General features: G+C 40.9%; 1 protein-coding gene across 1 annotated transcript; it reads right to left on the reverse strand.

Moving 5' to 3' along the window:
• Positions 1 to 2,333: 2,333 nt before the first annotated feature.
• Positions 2,334 to 13,950, reverse strand: CHMP2B (charged multivesicular body protein 2B). The gene is made up of 6 exons (XM_082278189.1): positions 13,817 to 13,950; positions 10,749 to 10,840; positions 7,704 to 7,898; positions 5,235 to 5,337; positions 4,209 to 4,315; positions 2,334 to 4,079 (listed from the first exon to the last, which is right to left on the reverse strand). The coding sequence occupies exons 1-6, from the start codon at positions 13,848 to 13,850 to the stop codon at positions 3,966 to 3,968; spliced, it is 645 nt and encodes a 214-aa protein (XP_082134315.1). The 5' UTR covers positions 13,851 to 13,950; the 3' UTR covers positions 2,334 to 3,965.
• Positions 13,951 to 19,763: the final 5,813 nt, after the last annotated feature.

Here is a 19,763-nt window from a genome sequence, read left to right on the forward strand (position 1 = left end):
TAGCACAGCTCACCCACTACAGCAGAGACCAAGGTGTAGAGTTTATCCACCACAGGTTATCAGCAGATCATGAACTTCACACAGGATGGAAGTAAGTTCAGCTGAGAGAATTAGCACTCAGCAGAGGTGGTGGCATGCATTTGTGTACCTTTCATGTGATGTAGTGAAATGTTATATACGTTGAAGTTACTGTCTGATATATATAAACTTTATTTATATTCTAAATTATTTTCTTAATTATAAAAGGTTTCCAAGAGATGCTGTCAGCCTGTACTTCCCAACCTCCCCATCCAATAAAGTATTCCTATACATTTGGCACTCCAGGTAGTGGTTTGTAGTTCTGTTTTAGTAACACTTTACTGTTTTTAGCTGTGTGGCATGCTGAAGAGCATTTTAGAATGCTGTAACAGTTTATTCCAGAGCAGCCTCATTGTAATGTGGTGGTTTCTTGCCCCTCAAAAAGTCTCACAAGTGAAAGCTAATTGCAGCAACAGAGTAAAATAACACAAAAGGTGGCACATAACACAATTGTCTTGTAAAGGAATGACAAAAGGCCAAGGGGAGAAGCAGCCACTATTTAAACACACCTAGCTGTTGCCACAGAAATAAAAACAAATTAGAGCAGAATTGTTTAAAGAAGAAAAGCTGGGTGAAATCAATTTCAAGTGCTGCAGCTGCAGCCATTACTTAAAGTGACAATTCACATTTTTTTTCTCTAGGAAAAACTTAATTACCATCAATTACTCTTGGCTGGGGGGAAAACCAACCTGGATATAAAGGAGGATTTCTGAGGGGTAGCTTCACAAACCTGCAGGAGTTTAGTTGGCCATTCAGCCAAGCTGTGCTGCACTCTTTTTCTTTGAGATATTTGTGGGGGTTTTTTTCTTGGTCTTCTTTTCCCATGGTACCTTTAGGCAGGGTGTTAAAGCCACACTAGAGGGCAAAACAAGGCATTACCACAGTGTATAAATCTGAGGTTCAGCTGTCTCTGAAGAACTGTGATGTGCTGTGCCCTCATGTGAGGGACACAACAGGCCAAGGCCAGGCTGCTGATCAAAGGTAAGGCAAATAACTTGAAGTTACTCTCTGCTAGATTAATGTGTGTGCATTGAATGCTACAGAGTGTGCTCAGCTATGAACTGTACTAAAAGGCTGATGGAGGTAGGCTGTTCACCTTCCTACCTAATAGAAGAACTAGGAATAAATATGGGAAGATGGAAAGAAGCTTGAACTGGAAAAAAAAAAAAAAAAAAGGTGGTTCTTAACGTGCTTGGAGAAAAAAAATCTGTGGAACTTCTCCACTAAAACATGTGGGTGCCAGAAGTTTTTTTGCATGGGTGAGTTCTCAGATGAGAAAGCCACTCAAAGCTGGTGTGGTGTAGAACTTGCATGTGGATCTGGAAGTGCTTTATGTTTAAAACAGAGATTGGAAGAGTATTAGGGGAGGAAGCATCATCTACATTCATCCTGTTCTTGTTGTTCTCCTGGGCATTGCTTTCTGGGCACTTGCGGAAGAGGACTCTGGATAGAGCCATTCTTAGGTGTGTGCACAACTAGGTCACTGTTCCTGAATGGACTCTATAGTTGCTATTTAAATTGTTAAAAAGGGTAAAAAAAGTTAAGGATTGAGTGGTTCCTTTGTTTTTTTTATCTCTGTAGGCGATACAATTTTGTTACAGGCTGATATAACATGCTGACTATAATTGCTAACGCGTAACAAGCCTGCAAACCTACAGCACTTTTCACTCTGCTACCTAAAGATTTTTACACAGGTTAGAGGGGCAGGACTGAAAAGGTAACTTGTAACAAACCACGGGCTTGATACTGATGCCAGCCCTCCTTCAGCAGTCCTAGAGGCACTAAAAAGCAATGCCTTAATTCCTGTTCCTCAAAGACCCAGAGGAAAGAACTCATAATGGAATTATGCCCAATTTTAGCAGTTACTACAAGGATCAAGTGTACACCTCATTCAGAAAGGACAGAAGCCTTGGTGTTCAACCACACTACAATCAGCCAGTAATGTTTTATCCCTGTGTTCACATTAGGATTTCTCTTTTTCAGTGCCACAGAGCAGTACTTGGGCATGAGGTTCCAGACAGGGGAATGCAAACTTGAACAAGTCTTTACTGAATGTTGAGTCAAAGGCCCACAAGCAACTACAGTAAATATTATGGTACTTTATAGCTCAGAGGAATATTTATCAGCACTCACAAAGAAAGCCTAATAAGAGACAGATGTGTAACACTAACCCTAGAGAGGACAAACTCATTGTGGAATAAAAAGCCTTTTATTGGATTTTTACAAAATAACTTGTAAAAAAAAATCACCTTGTATTGGATATATGCAATATATTAACTTACACATTCCTACCCACTACCTGACAGATTCAGTTTGTCCATTATTTCTTGGAAAGAGAAAGAACACCTGAAATTCTAGGGCAAAAACCTGAGGAAGGCTCTCCTGTGAATTCTCTTTCTCTGCTGACTTCAATCCTAAACAGTAGATGGTGCAACAACAGTAGATTCACTGAGCTTTCCTGCTACACTTTGTCTAGCAGCAAGGTCTCTTCATGAAGTTTGTTGCCTCCAGTTATCCTGGTTTTGCTTTTGGGAGGTATTTTGCTTTTCTCTTTTTAAAACCAAGATGATAATTGTTTCTGTTCAATGAGCAGCACCACTAAACCAGCACTGAGGGGTAAATATCTCCAGCAGAGTCAGGGCTGAGGAATATCACACCATGTAGGGAGTAATAACTGGGAACTGCATTCTCATTTTGTCTATTTCAAGTATCAACAGTTCTTATTCCTTAGCCCAATTCATATTTCACTTAAAGCTAGAATTGTGTTGATGCAGTTCAGAGACCATAGAAAAACCTTCACAGAACCAGAATGCTTTTATTATAGTGTTTAGACAAGTAGTTATCATTTATGATCCAAAATTGTTCTCAAAACTGATACTTAGATTTAGTTTATCAATGTGATCAGTTGCATCTTAGCAAACAATACAATTATGTAGTTATCTTCCATTAAGAAATACTGTAAAATATATACAAACGTTGCTTCAGGCAATGTCCTTTTTGCAAGTGCACAAGTTGCATTTCTGAATGAGTGCATCTCTCCACTTCAGCACTGAGTCCCATCAAGTGTGCACAGAGGTCTCACCAAAGCATTTTGTGAAACCATCTTAATTAAGTTTACTCACCTTCCAAAGACTCATTCTGAAAGAAAACCACAAAGGTACAAGATTTATATACATAAAGGCACAGCAATTCTGTTGAAACCAGCTATGTTACAGTACAGTAGAGTTCAATCAGTGCCTTTCATGCAACAAAGTTCGCTAACAAATGTAATTCTTCTTCCAAAAAAATTATTTGCACAAGGAGTGTATCCTTCCATTCTGATAAGAAGAATAATGAGCTATTATTTCATCAGCTCAAAAGTTGCTACAGGAATTTCAAAGGAATACATAAAATGTTTTTTTCTTTCTGCCTAAATCTGCTACTCTCAAAGCTATATCTCATGGAAAAAATAGTTTCCAACTAAGACCCAAGGTGAAGTTTTGTTTGTGCTAAGAGATGACAGACTAAGAATGTTTCTATAGCAATAGTTTTGTAATAATGATAAATACTACATAGATGCTGTCCTAGGAAATGGAATCACCAGCCACAGAATAGCCAGTTCTAGAGATAGATCAGGAACTGAGATGGAAGAAAACTTGAATCCAAAGGATAGATCTGGATCAGGTATGAGTGAATTTATCGTTAGAACTACACCCCTGGTTGGTCCAGAGTCAAAAAGACTCCATGCAGTGGACAAACAATGTACTTTTCTTTGCAAATTGATCTTCATGTTGTCATTTCTGAGACTTCAGGGTTTTCCTAGAAATCAGTTGCATTGAAAGAGTATTTGCACTCTGTACATGTGACTAGAGCTGAACACTCAGCAGGCAGACTCTGAACTGGATGAGTTAATCCACCCCCAAGGCTTTGAGCTGGCGTTCAATCTCCTCATCCGATATGGTGGTGGTGGTCGATGCCGATGCAGATGGCAACCCTCGGGCAGCTGAGGGAGCTTTGGCCATCTAGAAGGAGACACAAGTTTTCTTCAGTCAGAATAATGCAGGTTATGACAAGCTGACTTGTAGAATAAACTGTTTTTAAAAATGGAATGTAGGGGAAAAAGCACACGAGCTGTGCAGAAATAGCCATACCTTGCCAGAGATTTCAATCCCAATCTCATCAAGCACTTGGTTAACAATATCTTGGCTTTCTTCCTCTTCATCAGAAGCATCAAAAATATCATCCAGAGTATCATTAACTTAGAAGAAAGAAAAAAAGAATCCAGACTGCATTAAACAAAAAACTTAGTACCATCTAGGACCCTCCCAGAACAGAGCAGTAATACCCCTGGGTAAGATACCAGCAGAAAGCACCTGCATGTTAGAGAGGCTTTCTTAGCTCTGCCTTGCAAAGCCTGTGAGCACAGCCAGAGCAACAACATGGTAAGGCATGGCTGCTTTTATAAACGTTTAGTTTCACCAAAAGAGTTCAGTTGCTGTACCTCTTCCCATACTGTAACATTTCTGCAAAACATCTACAGTTTGATAAAAATCCCCTTCCTCTTCTTCCTCCAAGTATGTTGCAAAGTTGTTAACTACTCAGATAACGTGTGCAGCTGAGGTGCTTCCATCTTGGTCAACAGTACTGGTTTGAGTCCATGCTACTCAGTATGACCAACAAAGGGGCAGGAATTGGGATGGGGAGGAGACTGTGAGCAGCACCAGGAATTAGCTAACAGTGAACACATGCACTCAGGAACAAGAAACTTACTGCCTCCTCAAGAAGTTGGTTGTGGCTTAATTTAGGAAAAAGGAGACAGCCATATCATACCACCATGTGCAGACAGCTGTGATTATCACTATCTAAACTGTGTCCACTTAAAGCAATTTTTCAAGTCTCCCTACTAGTTATGCAATCAAGGCCTTGAACTACTCTTAAACCCTATTCCCCTGCAGTATGTTTTTTCTAAAAATATGATGAATAGTCTAGATTGAATACCTAGAGCTTCTAAAGAGTCTGAGGCTCAGCCTCCCTGCTCAGACATACATTGTTTTGTTTGCTCTGCAGTTTTGCTGTCAGTTTCATTAACTATAGAAATAAACTTCAAACATCAGTGTTTCTAGGCTGGTTCTCCCCTGCGAAGAGCAGCCAGCTGTTCCCTGCAGTGCAGAACTTACTCATTTCTTCAGTCATTTCCATCTTCATGTTTTCCTTCTGGAAATTCTGCATAGTTTGTAGTGTCTTTTGTGGATCCATTTTCTTATTAACTGCTTGCATTGTCTATTAATATGGAAAAAACTCTTAAATCATACAATGAGACATTAGTAAATAGCAATGCATTCATTAAGAAAAACCTTTCAGCCCAAATTCCACTTTCCTTGACTCTTTACATCCCATGAGAACTGTAGGTAAGTGACAGATCAATAGTACAGGCTGCACTTAGTAAGAAATATTACTATCTAGTGCCCCAATAGACAGACTTTCAAATGTGTGTATCTTTCTTGCACCATGACCCTCCCCTGGCCTGGTATTAGGAAAAAACTGACTGATCTGAATGAAAAGAATGGAGAACATTTCCTAACTTGAAGGTTACAGACCTTAAAGAAGTAAATGGCTGCAGGTACTTATTCAGAAAGGACCATTTATTTGTACCATCACTGGAGGACAGGCCCTAAATTGTTTCTTTCTGTTACAATTTAATGGAAAAATTACTTTTCTCTGAAAAGAAAATATTGAAGTATTGAGGAAGTTACTTGCTTAGGGTGCACCTGTGTGATGGGTAGAGATCTTGGTGTGAGATAAACTTCACCCATTTTACTACAGGTGTGCAGCACTGCCTTTGTGGGCACTGCTATGGGATAGTTCCCTCTTTCCTAAAAAGCAAGTTACTGTGGGATATCAGAATCTACATACAGTCGTGAGCAATTGAAATGTAAAATTTAACCATCTTTGACAAGATAAAAGACTTGGTTAATTACAGGAGCTACTTGGTTAATAATCAAGCTACTGCAGCCACTACTGGCTTCACAGGTCTTCTGCCTTCATGTCTGAGTTTGTTCAAAGTGGTAATGTATTCTTGAATTCTGATGTTACTTGAATTTCAAAGACTGTGTTGATGGTCTTGTTATTTGAATGTAAAAAGTTTTTCTGGACTTGCAGGGTGTTGGCTCTCTAGAATTCTTTTACAAGAGTTATAAATGGACATCAAAAGTTTCTGCACCGATAGAGAGTTTGTATAACTTCAGAAAATACGGGTCGGATGCATGATTAAAATAAACAGGTACCTTAATTGGACTTCACCACATCCAAGATTAGCACCATACATGTTAAAAAGTATACTGACAGTACTTTGAAAGCTTTGCGTTCACATATTTACCTTGTCTTGTTAAGGCAACTGATCCCATACGTTTTCACTGATGGTTTTATGAGATTAACAATTCTTTAACCTTCTCACATTGATAAGGCAAAATATTAACTTTAAAAGTGACCAAAGAAATTTAAGATCTTCCTCTCCAATAATGTTACACAAACTAGGCCATCAAAGTACCTGCTGTGTTTCAAAAAACATAATTTTCTGAATGCTGGGTAATTTCTTAAAATTTTTTTTTTTTTCCCTACTGATGTAATCTTCATAACTACTTCAGTGATGCTTTGGTTTTGAGAATGCTAGATCTTTGATTAACTTAGATAAAAACAAGTCACCCATGTAATAATTAAAAAGCAAGACCAACTTGTTCACATGAGCAGTGTTGTTGGAATACTGAGTAAGGTGTTGAACCTGATCAGTCAGACAAGTCCCCTTTGTAAATTTGCTGCAGAGCCACAACTCTGTATCACTTCATGGCTGGAATCTGCCCTCATGCTGTGTCTAAAGGGCACCTGACCACAAAGCCTTTGTGGTAATTCCTTTCTACATCAAGTTGCATTGCTGTGTGTAACTGGATTTAACTTGGACTGGGATCAAAGCCCAGCTTGGTCTACAGTGATGCATATTAATTATCCTTCCTGCACCTTGAGCTGAACAGTCCTCCTTGCCAAAAGCCAAATCCCTCTTCATCAATTCAGGGAAATACGGGAAAGTTAACATCTAACTTGGAAAACTGAGATTTTTCACTCTTTCATGAGATGAGATTTGGGAGAAACCTTAATGCAGTATTATTTCCAGAGAGAGCACAGAGAGAATGACAGCAAACTCCAGATTAGATTTTTTTAGGAACTTTAGATCCAAAGTAATAACCTACTTTTTTCAAAGGCCATAAACCTATTGTGACACACTGCCTTGATTTCTTGATGAATCATGACCTACTTTTTCCCAGTAAAAACTGCTTGTGACAATATATACAGGCAAGGCACTGTAGCAGCAGGGATTGGGGTTTTTATGTACTAAAAGAGTTCATTCACTGGCATTAGGTTATTTTTATCATGTAAACATTTGACAGCTGTCTAGCCCAAGAAGGTATGTAGGTGCTATGTGGCTGGACTGACTAAACAAAAATTTAATAATATAAACCCAAATTACATTTCCCAGCTGCATCCTCACCACCACTTGGGGCAGTGACTTTTATCCCTGCAATTACGCAAAATCACACAGTTTTTGTAACCATATGCTCCATTTGAATATAAAAGAATATCTTGTAGTGCCTTACTTTGGCTGTAGCTGACATAGCTCCTGCCATCTTCATCTGGGAGTTCATGACCTTTGTTTGAGTAGACATGGAAGTGACTTTGGAGCTCACAGCATAGGTTCGATTCTTCTGCTTCCGCAGCTGCACCAGCTGCTTGGCCAGCACTTTGCAGGCCTCTTTGTTACCAGTCTTAGCCATTTTCTTGATTTCCAGTTCCTGTGAAAAAAGGTGTGGGATTAATTCTACAGAATTTTCCTGCATGCAAAGACTATAATTAAGCCTTACCACTAATAATTAAATTCAAAAGTTGACTATTCTCTTGTATCTTTTAAGACATTTCAAGTCATATAAATAGTTCCTTGCTTTTTTAACAAGGCTGTTTAGCAGAATCAATGTCATGCTGGTATGATTTGACCACAAGGAAAAAACTCAAACTGAATTATAGTGTGGTAGCACACAGTTCCCCCAAAGACTTCAATTTCTGCATGATGTCACATTCACTTCTATGTGCACATTCAATTCCATATCTGGATAGGGAGCCACATTTCAAAAAAAGCCCCAAAAAGTGAAGGAATTGTGATGTCCAGTCAACTACTGGTGCCATGACTCTAATCAACTTTGATTTCTTGCCATCAAACAACATCACTCATGTAAGAAATGGAAAGTTCTTTTCAACACTTTCTCAGCCTCAAGAGAACCTCACAGCCTTTTTGGGGAAGAAGTAGATAAAGTTAGATGACCAATAATTATAGGCTGTTTACCCTCATAATTTAGCTGGACTTAATAATGAAAGTGGTATAATTTAACATGTGCTTATGCTGTAAGAAAGACCCTTGTGTCTTAGAAAACCAAAACAAAACCCCAATCTGTCAATTCAAAGAGAAATAACAATCTGTTTAGCCCAGAGGTACCAGGAAAAAGCCTGACACAAATAATCTTTTCAGCTGGGATTCTTCAAAGTGGGCCTTCTTGGCACACTTTGTGACTTGGTAATGTAAACTTTGCAACCACTTTTTCCTTAAACAACCTTTTCAAGGAGGTCTTGCCACAGTGGCTCAGTTTTCTGTAGATGTGCATTTGTCCATTTTGATTTTTACCATTAAGTAAAAGCAGCTTTTAAAGACCAGCTTTATCCTGGATTTTTCAGGAGAATGTGCCAGCTAAAGGTATGCAGTTGCTTCACTTTATGTGCTCTGGCAATCCAGAAAACTGCATTTACAAGAAGCTATGAAAAGATAAATTCTACATGCAGAACAGTCCCATTTAAAGGCAGGTATAAAGTGACCCACTGCATTACCCTGACTACCAGAAAAGTTCATAGTTAAGTTTATTACAGAGATGGCTCTGGCACAAAATCTCTGCAGATTCATAATTTTTAAAGGGTATGTCATACACACTATTTTTAATCCAGGAAGGTACAGAGTGGCAAAGAAGCAGCATGAGACTGTTCAAATGTAAGAGGCCTGAAATAGAAGCTGTGCTCTTGGAAAGTAGATCACAGAAGCCACAAAAATTCCTGTAACATCACCAGAATAATATTTCCTTTCTTTTTTGTACCTAAAATGCTGTGAAGGTTGGAGGGATTGATTTGTACCCTGTTGTTTTAACAGCAAACATTTGAAAATAGGGATTTTCTCAGTAAGTTCAAAGACTTATATAGCATTTATAACCCGATTTTTAAAGCAAAAAATAGTTTTACAAACCATTGCTAAATCACTGCAGATAATCCACCTGCAGAAATCAAACCCTATATACAGATGATTTTTCTTAATTAAAATGAATCTGGGTAAATTTGGGGTACATTATTTGTTTTTGAGAAGTTTGGGGCAAGTTTATTGAAGTCAGTTATGCTCTTCTGGGGAAAAAAATGAAAATTCATACAGTCGTATCAGGTTACTGAACTGTCTGCATATATTAAGGTATTTTTATCCATAGAATTAATATAACTGGGTTTTCTTAGATTAGTACCTTAAAATTAAGGGGGAAAAAGGTCTTTCTAGAGAAAGCACATAATGAAATGTTTTGAGATCGACTGATAAGTCCCTGATCCTTCTTCACCTGATCTGACACTGAAAATGAATATTTACTGTCTATTGCTCCTCTCATTCTGGCAGCAAATTTTAACTTTTTCAAAGACATATTTCACTGCTCCTTTCTTCTTCTCCTCAGAAATCCAACATTACTGAAACCTCTTAGTGTGGTAGGTAATCAACACTTCAGCCCGAATATTCACTAAAATGAAGGTTATTTCCAGATTTGGAATATTTCATACTGGGAAAATGCCTTATTTATGAGCAACCTACTTTATCTTACATGTCCAAGGCTCTCAGAAACAGTTTCTCTGGTCTTCTAGTTTATTATTCCCAGCTCTTGGTATTCATGCAGCCTGCTGCCATGAACCACACCACCTCAATAGCTGCTGGAACTGGCTGAATTTGCACAGCTTTTCCCACAATCTGAGCATTCTTCATGCATCAAACCCCACCATCTGGCACATCCATTTCTCCTCTTACAGTGCCACACAGGTGCAGCATTCAGCCACTGAGTACTTGAAAGCTCACACACAGTAAGTTCTGAATAGATCTTAATTTGGGCAACAGTGCTACTGTTATTAGCTAATTTTAGGGAAGTTCTGTATGAATGAAAATAACCCTATGGGGTATTCATGATATTCTATGATTTTTCAAGTATTCTCTCCCACTGGAAAGTCATGGCAAGTGTGATAGCACTTCTTTTAATTTTTTCACCCCAAGACCACTGATATACAAACCTTTTAGAAAAAAAACTTCTGAAGGATAGAGAATGCCAGGAGTTGTAGGGAAAAACCAATGTGGTCATTTCATCTAAACACATTGTTTCAGGATTTTCCTATGCCAAAGGCTGAGAATTGCTTTTAGACAGTAAATGTTTTCCAACACAATTTTAATAACTGAGAAGTGAAAATGGGAAGACAGCTTTTTTTAGTATTCAATTATTATGCATTGATTTGTATCTTTAAAACTTTTCAAGTTTTCTGTCACGTGTGCATGTTTTCAAGAGCAAAATGAAGTTCCCTGTCATACTTACCAGTTGTTTTTCCTGTTTTTCAAGTGCTGCTCTATCTCTGCTTATAGCCCTCTGTGTACCTCTTAACTCTCGATTTTGCTCCTTTATTATATCTGGAAAGAAAGTATTGATAGCTGGGAAAAGTTTTCATACTCCATAAACATCTGCTAAGCACCCCGCAGACAAGCAGCAGTTTGACACCTCCCTTTGTTCAGAGTGAAGTGTCAGCATTTCAGAGATAGAAAATATTAGCAAAATACAGTTTGGTGTATCCAACATCATCGTGACAGCAGTGTTAAAAAAAAAGCTGTTTTACCTAGGATGTTACTTTGCACCATAACCACAGCAAGAGCCTTAACCCCACGGTAGGACATCTGTACACACACTTTCCTGCAAGTCCAGCACTAACTCAGCAGTATCATGTTCACTGCCATCCCACTGCTTTTCCTCCAGCCAGGCCTAACTGCAACAGTAAAGCAGCTGAAGGAACCTTGATTTATGAGATCTCAGAGCAGGTGAGGAGTTCCCAGCTCCACTAAAACAGTGAAAATAATCCCAGGTTCAAGTCCCGGATCTTGCTCTTCTCTGTCCTTATTCTGCTCTGGGGGAGAGTTTCCCTTCTTCAAGAGCAGCCCTTCTTCAAGTCAGCCAAGAGTGTTTGAACCTTTTCAATCAGGAGATGCTTAAGAATAGTAAGGTACGAAAGTGGGGGCTTTTATAACAATTTTCAGTCTCCTGACAACTGACGTAGCCAGCAAAGCTTGAACACTGTCTGGTGTTCCTTCATAGGAGTTTTGTGCACTGTACTATTAAAAATTATTTACTGGCAACATCCTGTTAGTAAAGCAAGTATTGTTTACAGTCCAGGCATCAATCACGCTAGTTGCAACTAACTTTTGATAGGATTTACAACACGTGCTTGGGTGTGATTCACCTGGGCAAAGGCAGAGCAGCAGGTCTGCATCTGACTCAGCATCCTCTGACCTTCATAGAGGAAAGAAATTTTTATCTAGGGGAGATTCATCTGCTCCTATTCTATGTCTGCACTTTGGTTGGGAGTTTGAAAGCAGCAGACTCTCACATGAACTTTGTTTAGAGCTCTTTCTTCTAATCCACAGTAACATCATGGCAGGGCACTGCTATTGTACCTACAAAGTTTGAAGCAATGAGAATCAATACATACAGGCAGAGTTACTCACAGAATTAAAGGATAAATTCTATCTAGAACCACAGGCCACCCTTTCCATTTTTTAAAGTTTGGGGCAATTTTTCTGCAAACAGAGAGAAGCATTCACACTCTTCATTCCCAAAACCAGAAATACTGTAAAATACTCATTGCTGAAATTGTTTCAACATTAATAGGTCTGAATTGGAAAACCACCCCAAACCTCCAGTGGCATTTTAAAGACACAATATACACTTCCAACTTTGATGGAGATTTGCCCAGTAATTGGGCAAAGAAATATATATTTTAAAAAAACCCAGTGTGAAAATGACAAATGTTTTTACAATGCTACCACTGCTGTGAGTACTACACAGAAAGCATCCTTGGGAGATGCAGACTTTTCAGTGGACAATAACTGAGAACTGAAAGATAGCACAGAATATAACTGCATTCTTCTTCACACAGGCAAAGCAGCAGTGAAAATCATTCTGAAAATGCTACAGGCAAGTAATTTTGAAGGTAGATAAATGCATATTACTTGCACAGCTGCACTTGGTGAAAGAAAAAGCTTAATAGCTAAATACAAGACTGGCTTTTCTAACTACACTATTAAAAAAAATCCTTAGCATAGTGAGCTTGAGAGGTAGGAACTTCAAGGTGATAACAAACAAGAAGTGTACTTAACTCAGGAAACAATAATGGTGAGCGCAATGCTTACTTCTGTGGTTTCTGATTCCCCATAGTAGCTCAGCAATAAACTGAAAACAACTGTCTGCAGTTACTGACCCTTTCATCTGTTTTTAGAAGTGAAGGCCAAGATGAGAATTTGGTTCTTGTTTCTCTTTGATAACTGAGGCAAATCCCTAGTTAATCAAGCAGACCGAATACGACAGGTTATTCTGAGATAGTCTTTTGCCAGCAGCCACTCCTGTGTGTCACGCTGGCGTCACACACACACACCAGGACAAGGAGGAAGCACCTCCATTCCTTAAAACGGGTTGGACAAGGGACATCCAGCAGGGCTTGACCTGGCTCCTGCAATCCTTCCTTGGTCATGGAAGCTTAGCACCAACTCCCCTTCCTCCCTTCTCAGGCAGGCGCCGCATCTAAAATGGCAAGAGCCAGGTGGGACCTGTGCGTGTTCCCCTCCGGTGACAGACAATTGGTTGATGAGCAGCGTCATTTTTTGCGAGCCCTTTTCAAACGCCGACCCACCAGATTTGACACGGGGCACCCACCCAAAATGCCAGAGAGCCACACCTGGGGCTCCCCAACCCTGGGGCACGACCATGTGGACAGCTGAGCAGCGCCCAGCGGCCTGCTGGCAGGTAAGGCATCTTTTTGGGCTTTACTTTGGGGATCGTTATTCCTGCTGAAGTTTAAACGTTTTGGAAAGCCAGACTGGCTACAGAGAACCAAGACCAAGTTGTTTCCACACCCCCGCGGAGCCCAAGGCCGGGCGGTGGCGGCTCCCGCAGCCTGGACGTGGCTCCCGCACAGCGGCACCGCTCGCGTCCCGGCTCCCCCTGGGCCCCGGCAACTCCCGGCGGGCCTGTTTTGTTTCCCTCGCTGCCAGCTCCTCCTCCTCCCTCATCCACGTCCCGGGATCCCCGGGCCCGGCTCCCAGCCCTGCCGGTGAGCCGGGAATCCCCCGCCCCGCTGTGCCAGGGCCGGCCCGGCCCGGAGACTCTCCCCGAGCGCCGCCGGTGAGTCACGGCGGGCGGGCCGGGGCCTCCTGCTCCTCTCCTGCTCCTCTCCCTGCGGGCTGCCGCTCCACCGGGACGCGGGGCCCGGGGCCGCGACCCCCGCCGGCCGCCCTATGCTCCGGAGCCCCGGCCGGGACCAGCCCCGCGCCCGGGGTCGTGCGAGGGCTGGGGGCGGCTGCTGCCGGGGGCCGGCGGGGCCTCCCCGGGCGCCCACTCACCGTCCACGGTCTTCTTCTTGAAGAGCGAGGCCATGGCGGCAGCCGGTCCCGCAGCCGCCGGACCCCACAGCCGCCTCGGCGGGCTCCTGTCGCCTCCTGCTCCGGTGACCAGGAAGCGGCCGGGCCGCGATCGCCCGGCCGGCTCCGCCTCCCGGCGCCGAGGGGCGGAACGGGGCCGGGCCGGGGCTCCGCGCTGCGCCCGCCCACCCTGCGGGGCTCGGGCCGGGCCGGGGCCGGGGTTGGTGCCGGCCCGGGGAGGCGGGGGTGGCGTGGGGCTGCGGGAGCGGCTCCGGGAGCGGTTTCTCTTTCTCCCGGCGAGGTTTCGGTGTCTGACCGCCCTCGTTTGGCCGCCCCGAGCCGCAGGAGAGGCGCTGCGGGACCCACCCGGTCATCCTGGGGACTCGCCCGCAGCCGGGACGGGGCGGTGATGTCCCGGCTCCCTGCCCCCTGCCCCGCTCGGTGGTTTGGGTTTTCTTCTCGTACGTGTTATTATTAAAGGTTAAAATGGAAACATATTAAAAGTTAATTCGGCAGCGTGGTGCTTTCCGGGTTCTCCGCTTGGTTTTCTGAAAACACTGGTCTCGTTGGAAATAGCAAGTTTTCGCTGTCTTCCATGTGTCCCTTTACTTACTTTTCACCGGTTTTTCTAGGCTGAAATCCATGCCGTGTGTACACAGGTACTATGGGAATTCAGCAAGCTTCTATAAGGAAACCTGGTGCGTCGGCATCTGGAAGGATTTGGGCACAGGTCACAATTAAACACACAATTAAACAGTGGGATCACTGCCTGTCCCCGACAGATGAACCGTGGGGTTCAGGATTTTTTGTTCAGGAGCATCCCGGCTCTGGGCCCTCACCCCAAGCCATTGCTGAGTCTAGAGAACTGATTACACATTAGTTTTTCTAGGATATGCCTTTGTCTGAGGGTCACAAGCACCGCTGTGCACAAGAGTATGGAAAAAGGAATAATAATTTTCTTGGGTTTCAATGTGTAATTACAAGCCTTAATTTTTAATAAGGTAGTTTATAACATAGCTGTGGTTTCATCATTGGCTATTACCTACATATGCATCATGCCCTTAGAAAATAAAAAGAAGACCTTTATTAAAAAAGACAGAGCTGTAGGTTTGAATACCAGCTAGATATAACTTGCTTACTTTGAAGTGTTGGGGGGGATTATGTTAATTTGCAAGGAAAAAAAAAAAGTGACTGGAATGTAGTAATGCATTTTGATGGCTAGGTATAAATTCAACCCGAGAAACAATTGTAAGTTTATGGTTGCAGTACCCTAATAAACCACACTTTTATAACCTTGCATGGAGAAACAATCTATTAGATTATTATAATAGCAGTGTAAGGATGTATGTGGACATAGGAAAGTACAGACTATGTGCTTGGTGTCAGTATTCCTTGATTTTCTGAAAACACCGATTTTGTTGTAAATAGCAACTTTTCATTGTTTTGTGTGTGTCTCTTTAGTTATTTTTCACTGATTGTTCTGGGCTGAGATCCAGACCATGTGTGATGACATAGAAACTGGGAATTTAGCGATTGTCTATGAGGCAAGGTAAATAAAATACACTTTACAAGTTTATCCCTGTACGTCTGTACTCTTTGTTAGGTCATATCAATCAGGCATGGGTTAGTAAGCAAGACTGGAATCCTGGTTTTGAAAATGCACAGATGAGGGGGAGGAGAGCACTTGTAATTTAGATTCAGATCCCCACTTTCCTTGAGAGAGAGACTGGGCAGACTAACTACGAGGTACTCTTAAATTGTGCTAATTAGCTATGAGACCAGAAATGCATTTTTCCATAATATTTCTTCATGAATGTTTAATTGTGATGAGATAAACAAAGATGTCCATAGTGGGCTTCATGACTGCAGTAAATACAGTATGTCTGAGCTATTGCTTGCCAAGTCTTACTTTTCTGTGTTATAAGGCTGAATGCTGGGATGATATTGTAGGTATTGGTAGCATTGATAAGAGAAGCCCTTGAATTTATCTTTTAAATTCATAATGTTTAAATATCAGTGTTTCTTTAAGATTCTAACTTGGTTTAGAATCTAATCACCAATCAAAATGTAAAAAAAAAATCTTACTTTTTGATGTGACAGACAAACTTTAAAAATCAATCAGATGGAATAAACAACCTGTCCTTAGTGACTGTATGCAAATATCACTAGCAAACCAAAGCAGGGATGGTGCATTTCCTGTTGGATTTATAGTGAAACTGGGACACAAAAACTGTTTTAGAAGGATGATACAATATCCTGTATTTGGAAACGAAGACTTTCAAGTCAAAGTATGCAAAATGAATGGATAACAAAAACTGATTAACAGGAGGAAAGCTGGTGTTCATTGTTTCAGAAAAAGAAGGGAGGGAGGGTTTGTTTTTAGTGGTATAGATAAGCTGCTCTAGCATGGGTGTGCTGGGATATTTAAGCACACAGTTAATTTAAACCAGGTGATGAGGTTCAGTCTGTTTAAACATGTTCAGGTGGTCAAATGAAATGGCTGCTATGAAGACACCCTTATAAATTGGTGCCTTCACTGTTCTTTAGAATAGTAAAGTGTCTGATTTGAAAAAAAAATCCTTTCCTGACTATGCTCTCAGGAGAAAAAGGAGAGGTGAGCTTCCAGACATGTGAGTCCTAAAGAAGCTCTTGAGGTTATGCTTTAAATCTTTTTAAGCTTTGTGGTCTAATGAAGGTTACTAGTTTTCCCTATCTCCTTTTCTAGTGTGAGTAAAACATTGCAAGTGAACTTTCACTGACAGCTAAGGCAGGCTGTCTTGGGATGCTTTGTGGATAATGACCCAAATTCAGCACTGTTTGATCTATTCTGGGCCTGTCTAATTCCTGCTCTGCAGATATAAGGAAATTAAATGAGGCTGTGTGTAGTGAAGAATGAAGTGGTAAAGTTGAAAATTACAGAGGCCTGAGAAAAATAAATGATCAAAGAGTGTATAAATGTATTGCTATATGAAATGCACAACACTTTACGTGTAAAACAAAGTTATGAGGAGAAGTGTACCTCAGCAAGGGGCCGCTTTCCAAAATCCACAATGCTTTACCTTATCTTGGGGGAGCCCACAGGAATCAAACTCATGTAAGAGTTTGTGAATTGTGCTAAAGGCGACGTGGCTTTATCCCTTGTCATGTGAAGGTGGGCTGAGCTTGGAGGGGGGCGGAAATGAAAAAGCAGGGAGAAAATTGCAGCTCTTAATGAAGCTCAGACTGCAGTTTGCCCCGACACCCAGATCTGCAGTGGTACCAGGGGAATGCTGTGGCGGTGTTAAATGGGTGGCTCTGCTGAAGTCTGCGTGTGTGTCATCCTGTTATCTCTAATTGCACTCATTAGTAATGGAATCTGGAAATGGGAGTGTGCCCTCCATGGTGGGGAGGGCATGGAAATACAGGCCAGAGGCATAAAACCTCGGAGGATTGGAAAAAGGTGAAGCAGAAAGGAGCAGGTGAGGGGTGGTGGCTGGCACAAAAGGGGGGTGTAAATTTTTGAAGAGTAAGGAGTTGGAAATGGTAGGAATAAATGAAGAGAGCCCTAGGAAAGAGGATAAAAAAGGTGAAGAGGAGCAGTCAGGGAAATGCTGTAGCTGTAAGGTGGTGGAGGTTTCCTCCAGTGCTGCAGTTCTAGAGGGTTCAAATGAGTTCAAATTTATTTGCCTGCTTTGTTAAAAAAGAAATCACTTATTTATTTGTGCAAGTGTAAAAAAACCTGTGTTTTATACAGCATATCTTGTCCTCACCTTGCAGATTAGACAACTTCCCAGCTACATTTGTGGCAAGCTCATGAGAACTGAAAAATACCTCATTCATAGGAGGAAAATCGGGAGTCATATCTAGCAAATACACAGGTATGAAATAACCTTTATAGATGCTGAAAGTAAAATTATTGAAATGGATTTCAGAAGAGAAAATTAACTGTCTTCAAATAATGGCCTTAGTGAATTGCTGTCCAGTAAGAATAATATCACAATAAATGAGGTGACAAACAGGAAACAAGTCAGTAAGCTAAAGATCAGTGGATTAACTATTTGGAAATAGTTTATAGTTCTAAACATTTTCATTTTTAAAATGTATGGTTTTATGGATTTAGGGGAATGTAGTGAATCTGAAATAGGAGAATGTCTTGCTTTCCATCTGTTCACAATTTAAGTTGAACTGGGCATTTATGTGAAGCAGAGAGTATATTCATAGTCTTATTCATAACTTAATTGTTTTTTGCTTTCTCTGTCTAAGAAGGATCAATTGCCAACAGACTGCCACTCTTCCAAGCCTTACATCATACAAGGCACATAGAGTAGAGGGAAATGCACATTTAGGTGTGTCAACATGGCTTGATTTAATTTGTTCTTGTGAGTACTTGTTGACATCTATGGAGATTGAGATTGTCTGAGAGAGGGTATTTGTGCTGTGCATGTTTTGCTTGATAATCTGCTGAATTCACTTGACAGACCTATGAATAAGTAAAAACCAGCAAGAATGAGTTAAAGGAATACTGTAGTGCCCGAAGTTGTGAGACGTTACTCTAGTTTGCTGAAAAGCTTTTAGTGAACTGGAACCTTGAATGTATAAAGGATGTTGTCTTCATCTCAATTTTTTGCTCCTAAGTGCATTTATGAACAATTCTGTGGGGGGAAAGAAATCTACCAAAACCCCTAAAAAAAATCCCCAACAACCAAAACCTGCCAAACATTTTTAGTACATGTGAGAGTAGGCAAGTTTTTTCTGTTGCACAGAACCAGCCCAACGAAGTAAGATATGTATGCAAAAGTACACCTTACTTTTAGCCACTTTCAGCATTTTCTTAATAAAGTAAGAGTACTTTGAACTGTTTATTATGTGCATGAAGCTCAGTACTTTGTGAAGCCCCCTAAATACCTACCCCCTCCTTACAGAAATCTGGTCTTAATTATCACCTTGATTGGTGGTAATAGGATACTTTTGACTTGTAGACTGCATCTTTTATAACCTTCATGTCTGATTACAAGGTTTTTCCTTCGTGGAAGAGCAAATGCTTCACTATAAAATAGTGCCATTACTTTATACAAGCAGAGTCAGTTTTGCTTCAGTAATCAAGTACGGTAGGACATCATATTTCTGTAGGGCATTAATGAAATCAAAGGTTATACTTTTAAGAGCTTTTGCTTGCAAATATCATTTCTTTAAATGACTTTTCCCAGGGAGAAAAGGAAATCCAGGCTAGCAACAAAGTAGGTAAATACTGCTAGCATTTTATCACAGGCTTCAAGACTTCCTCAAGGCATCAAGTTTAGAAAAAAATGGAATAAGATATTATGGGGAGGATATTTATTATTATAAACTGCAAAGTCAACAGGGACTTCTAAATGTTCTTGCAGTCATAATAGCCTATCTCATGTTAATTCTAGCCCAAAGCTCTGTGACTCTTTATGTGCAGAGATAATGGGGGGTAAAACTGTATTTTTAGTTTAGCAGCAGATTCCTCCCAACCATGGAAAATAAATTAGGGAGCTTTACAAACTAAAAATGATTTGGGCTTTGAAGGAATTCCCAGCAATAATATACAAGACTTATTACCCTGGGTAGTTGGAGGGTCCCATATGTTTATGGCTGATAGTAGTCATTTTGATGGAATATTGCCTCAGCAACTTGTTTTCAAATAATTTGCCTGTAACCCAGATCTGTTGATCCTAAAGAGAAGATCTTTTTGGTAATGTTGTTCTTGTTTGTACTCCCTATCTGTCTCTTAGATAAAACACAGTGCATTTTGCCCAGGAAAAATGCTTCATCAGTGGCGAAGTTGCTATATTTAATTTAGCTGGAGTTCACTACACATCAAGGTTTAACACATCAAGGCTTGGGTTAAATACGTTCAGATTTGAGAACATGTGTGTGTTTTTTGGGGTGGTTTTTGAGAAAAAGACACTACAAGTAGTTGTTTCCA

Source organism: Coloeus monedula (assembly GCF_965178545.1).
Source record: "Coloeus monedula genome assembly, chromosome: 3".
Taxonomy (NCBI): domain Eukaryota; kingdom Metazoa; phylum Chordata; class Aves; order Passeriformes; family Corvidae; genus Coloeus; species Coloeus monedula.

What these genes read in the sequence shown, in the direction of transcription:
- CHMP2B (XM_082278189.1), bottom strand. Translation starts at nt 13,850, where the DNA reads ATGGCCTCGCTCTTCAAGAAGAAGACCGTGGACG. An exon ending in CAAGAAGAAGACCGTGGACG is followed by an intron (nt 10,841 to 13,816) that starts GTGAGTGGGCGC and finishes CTTTCTTTCCAG; the next exon opens with ATATAATAAAGGAGCAAAAT. An exon ending in GGATTGAAATCTCTGGCAAG is followed by an intron (nt 4,080 to 4,208) that starts GTATGGCTATTT and finishes GTCTCCTTCTAG; the next exon opens with ATGGCCAAAGCTCCCTCAGC.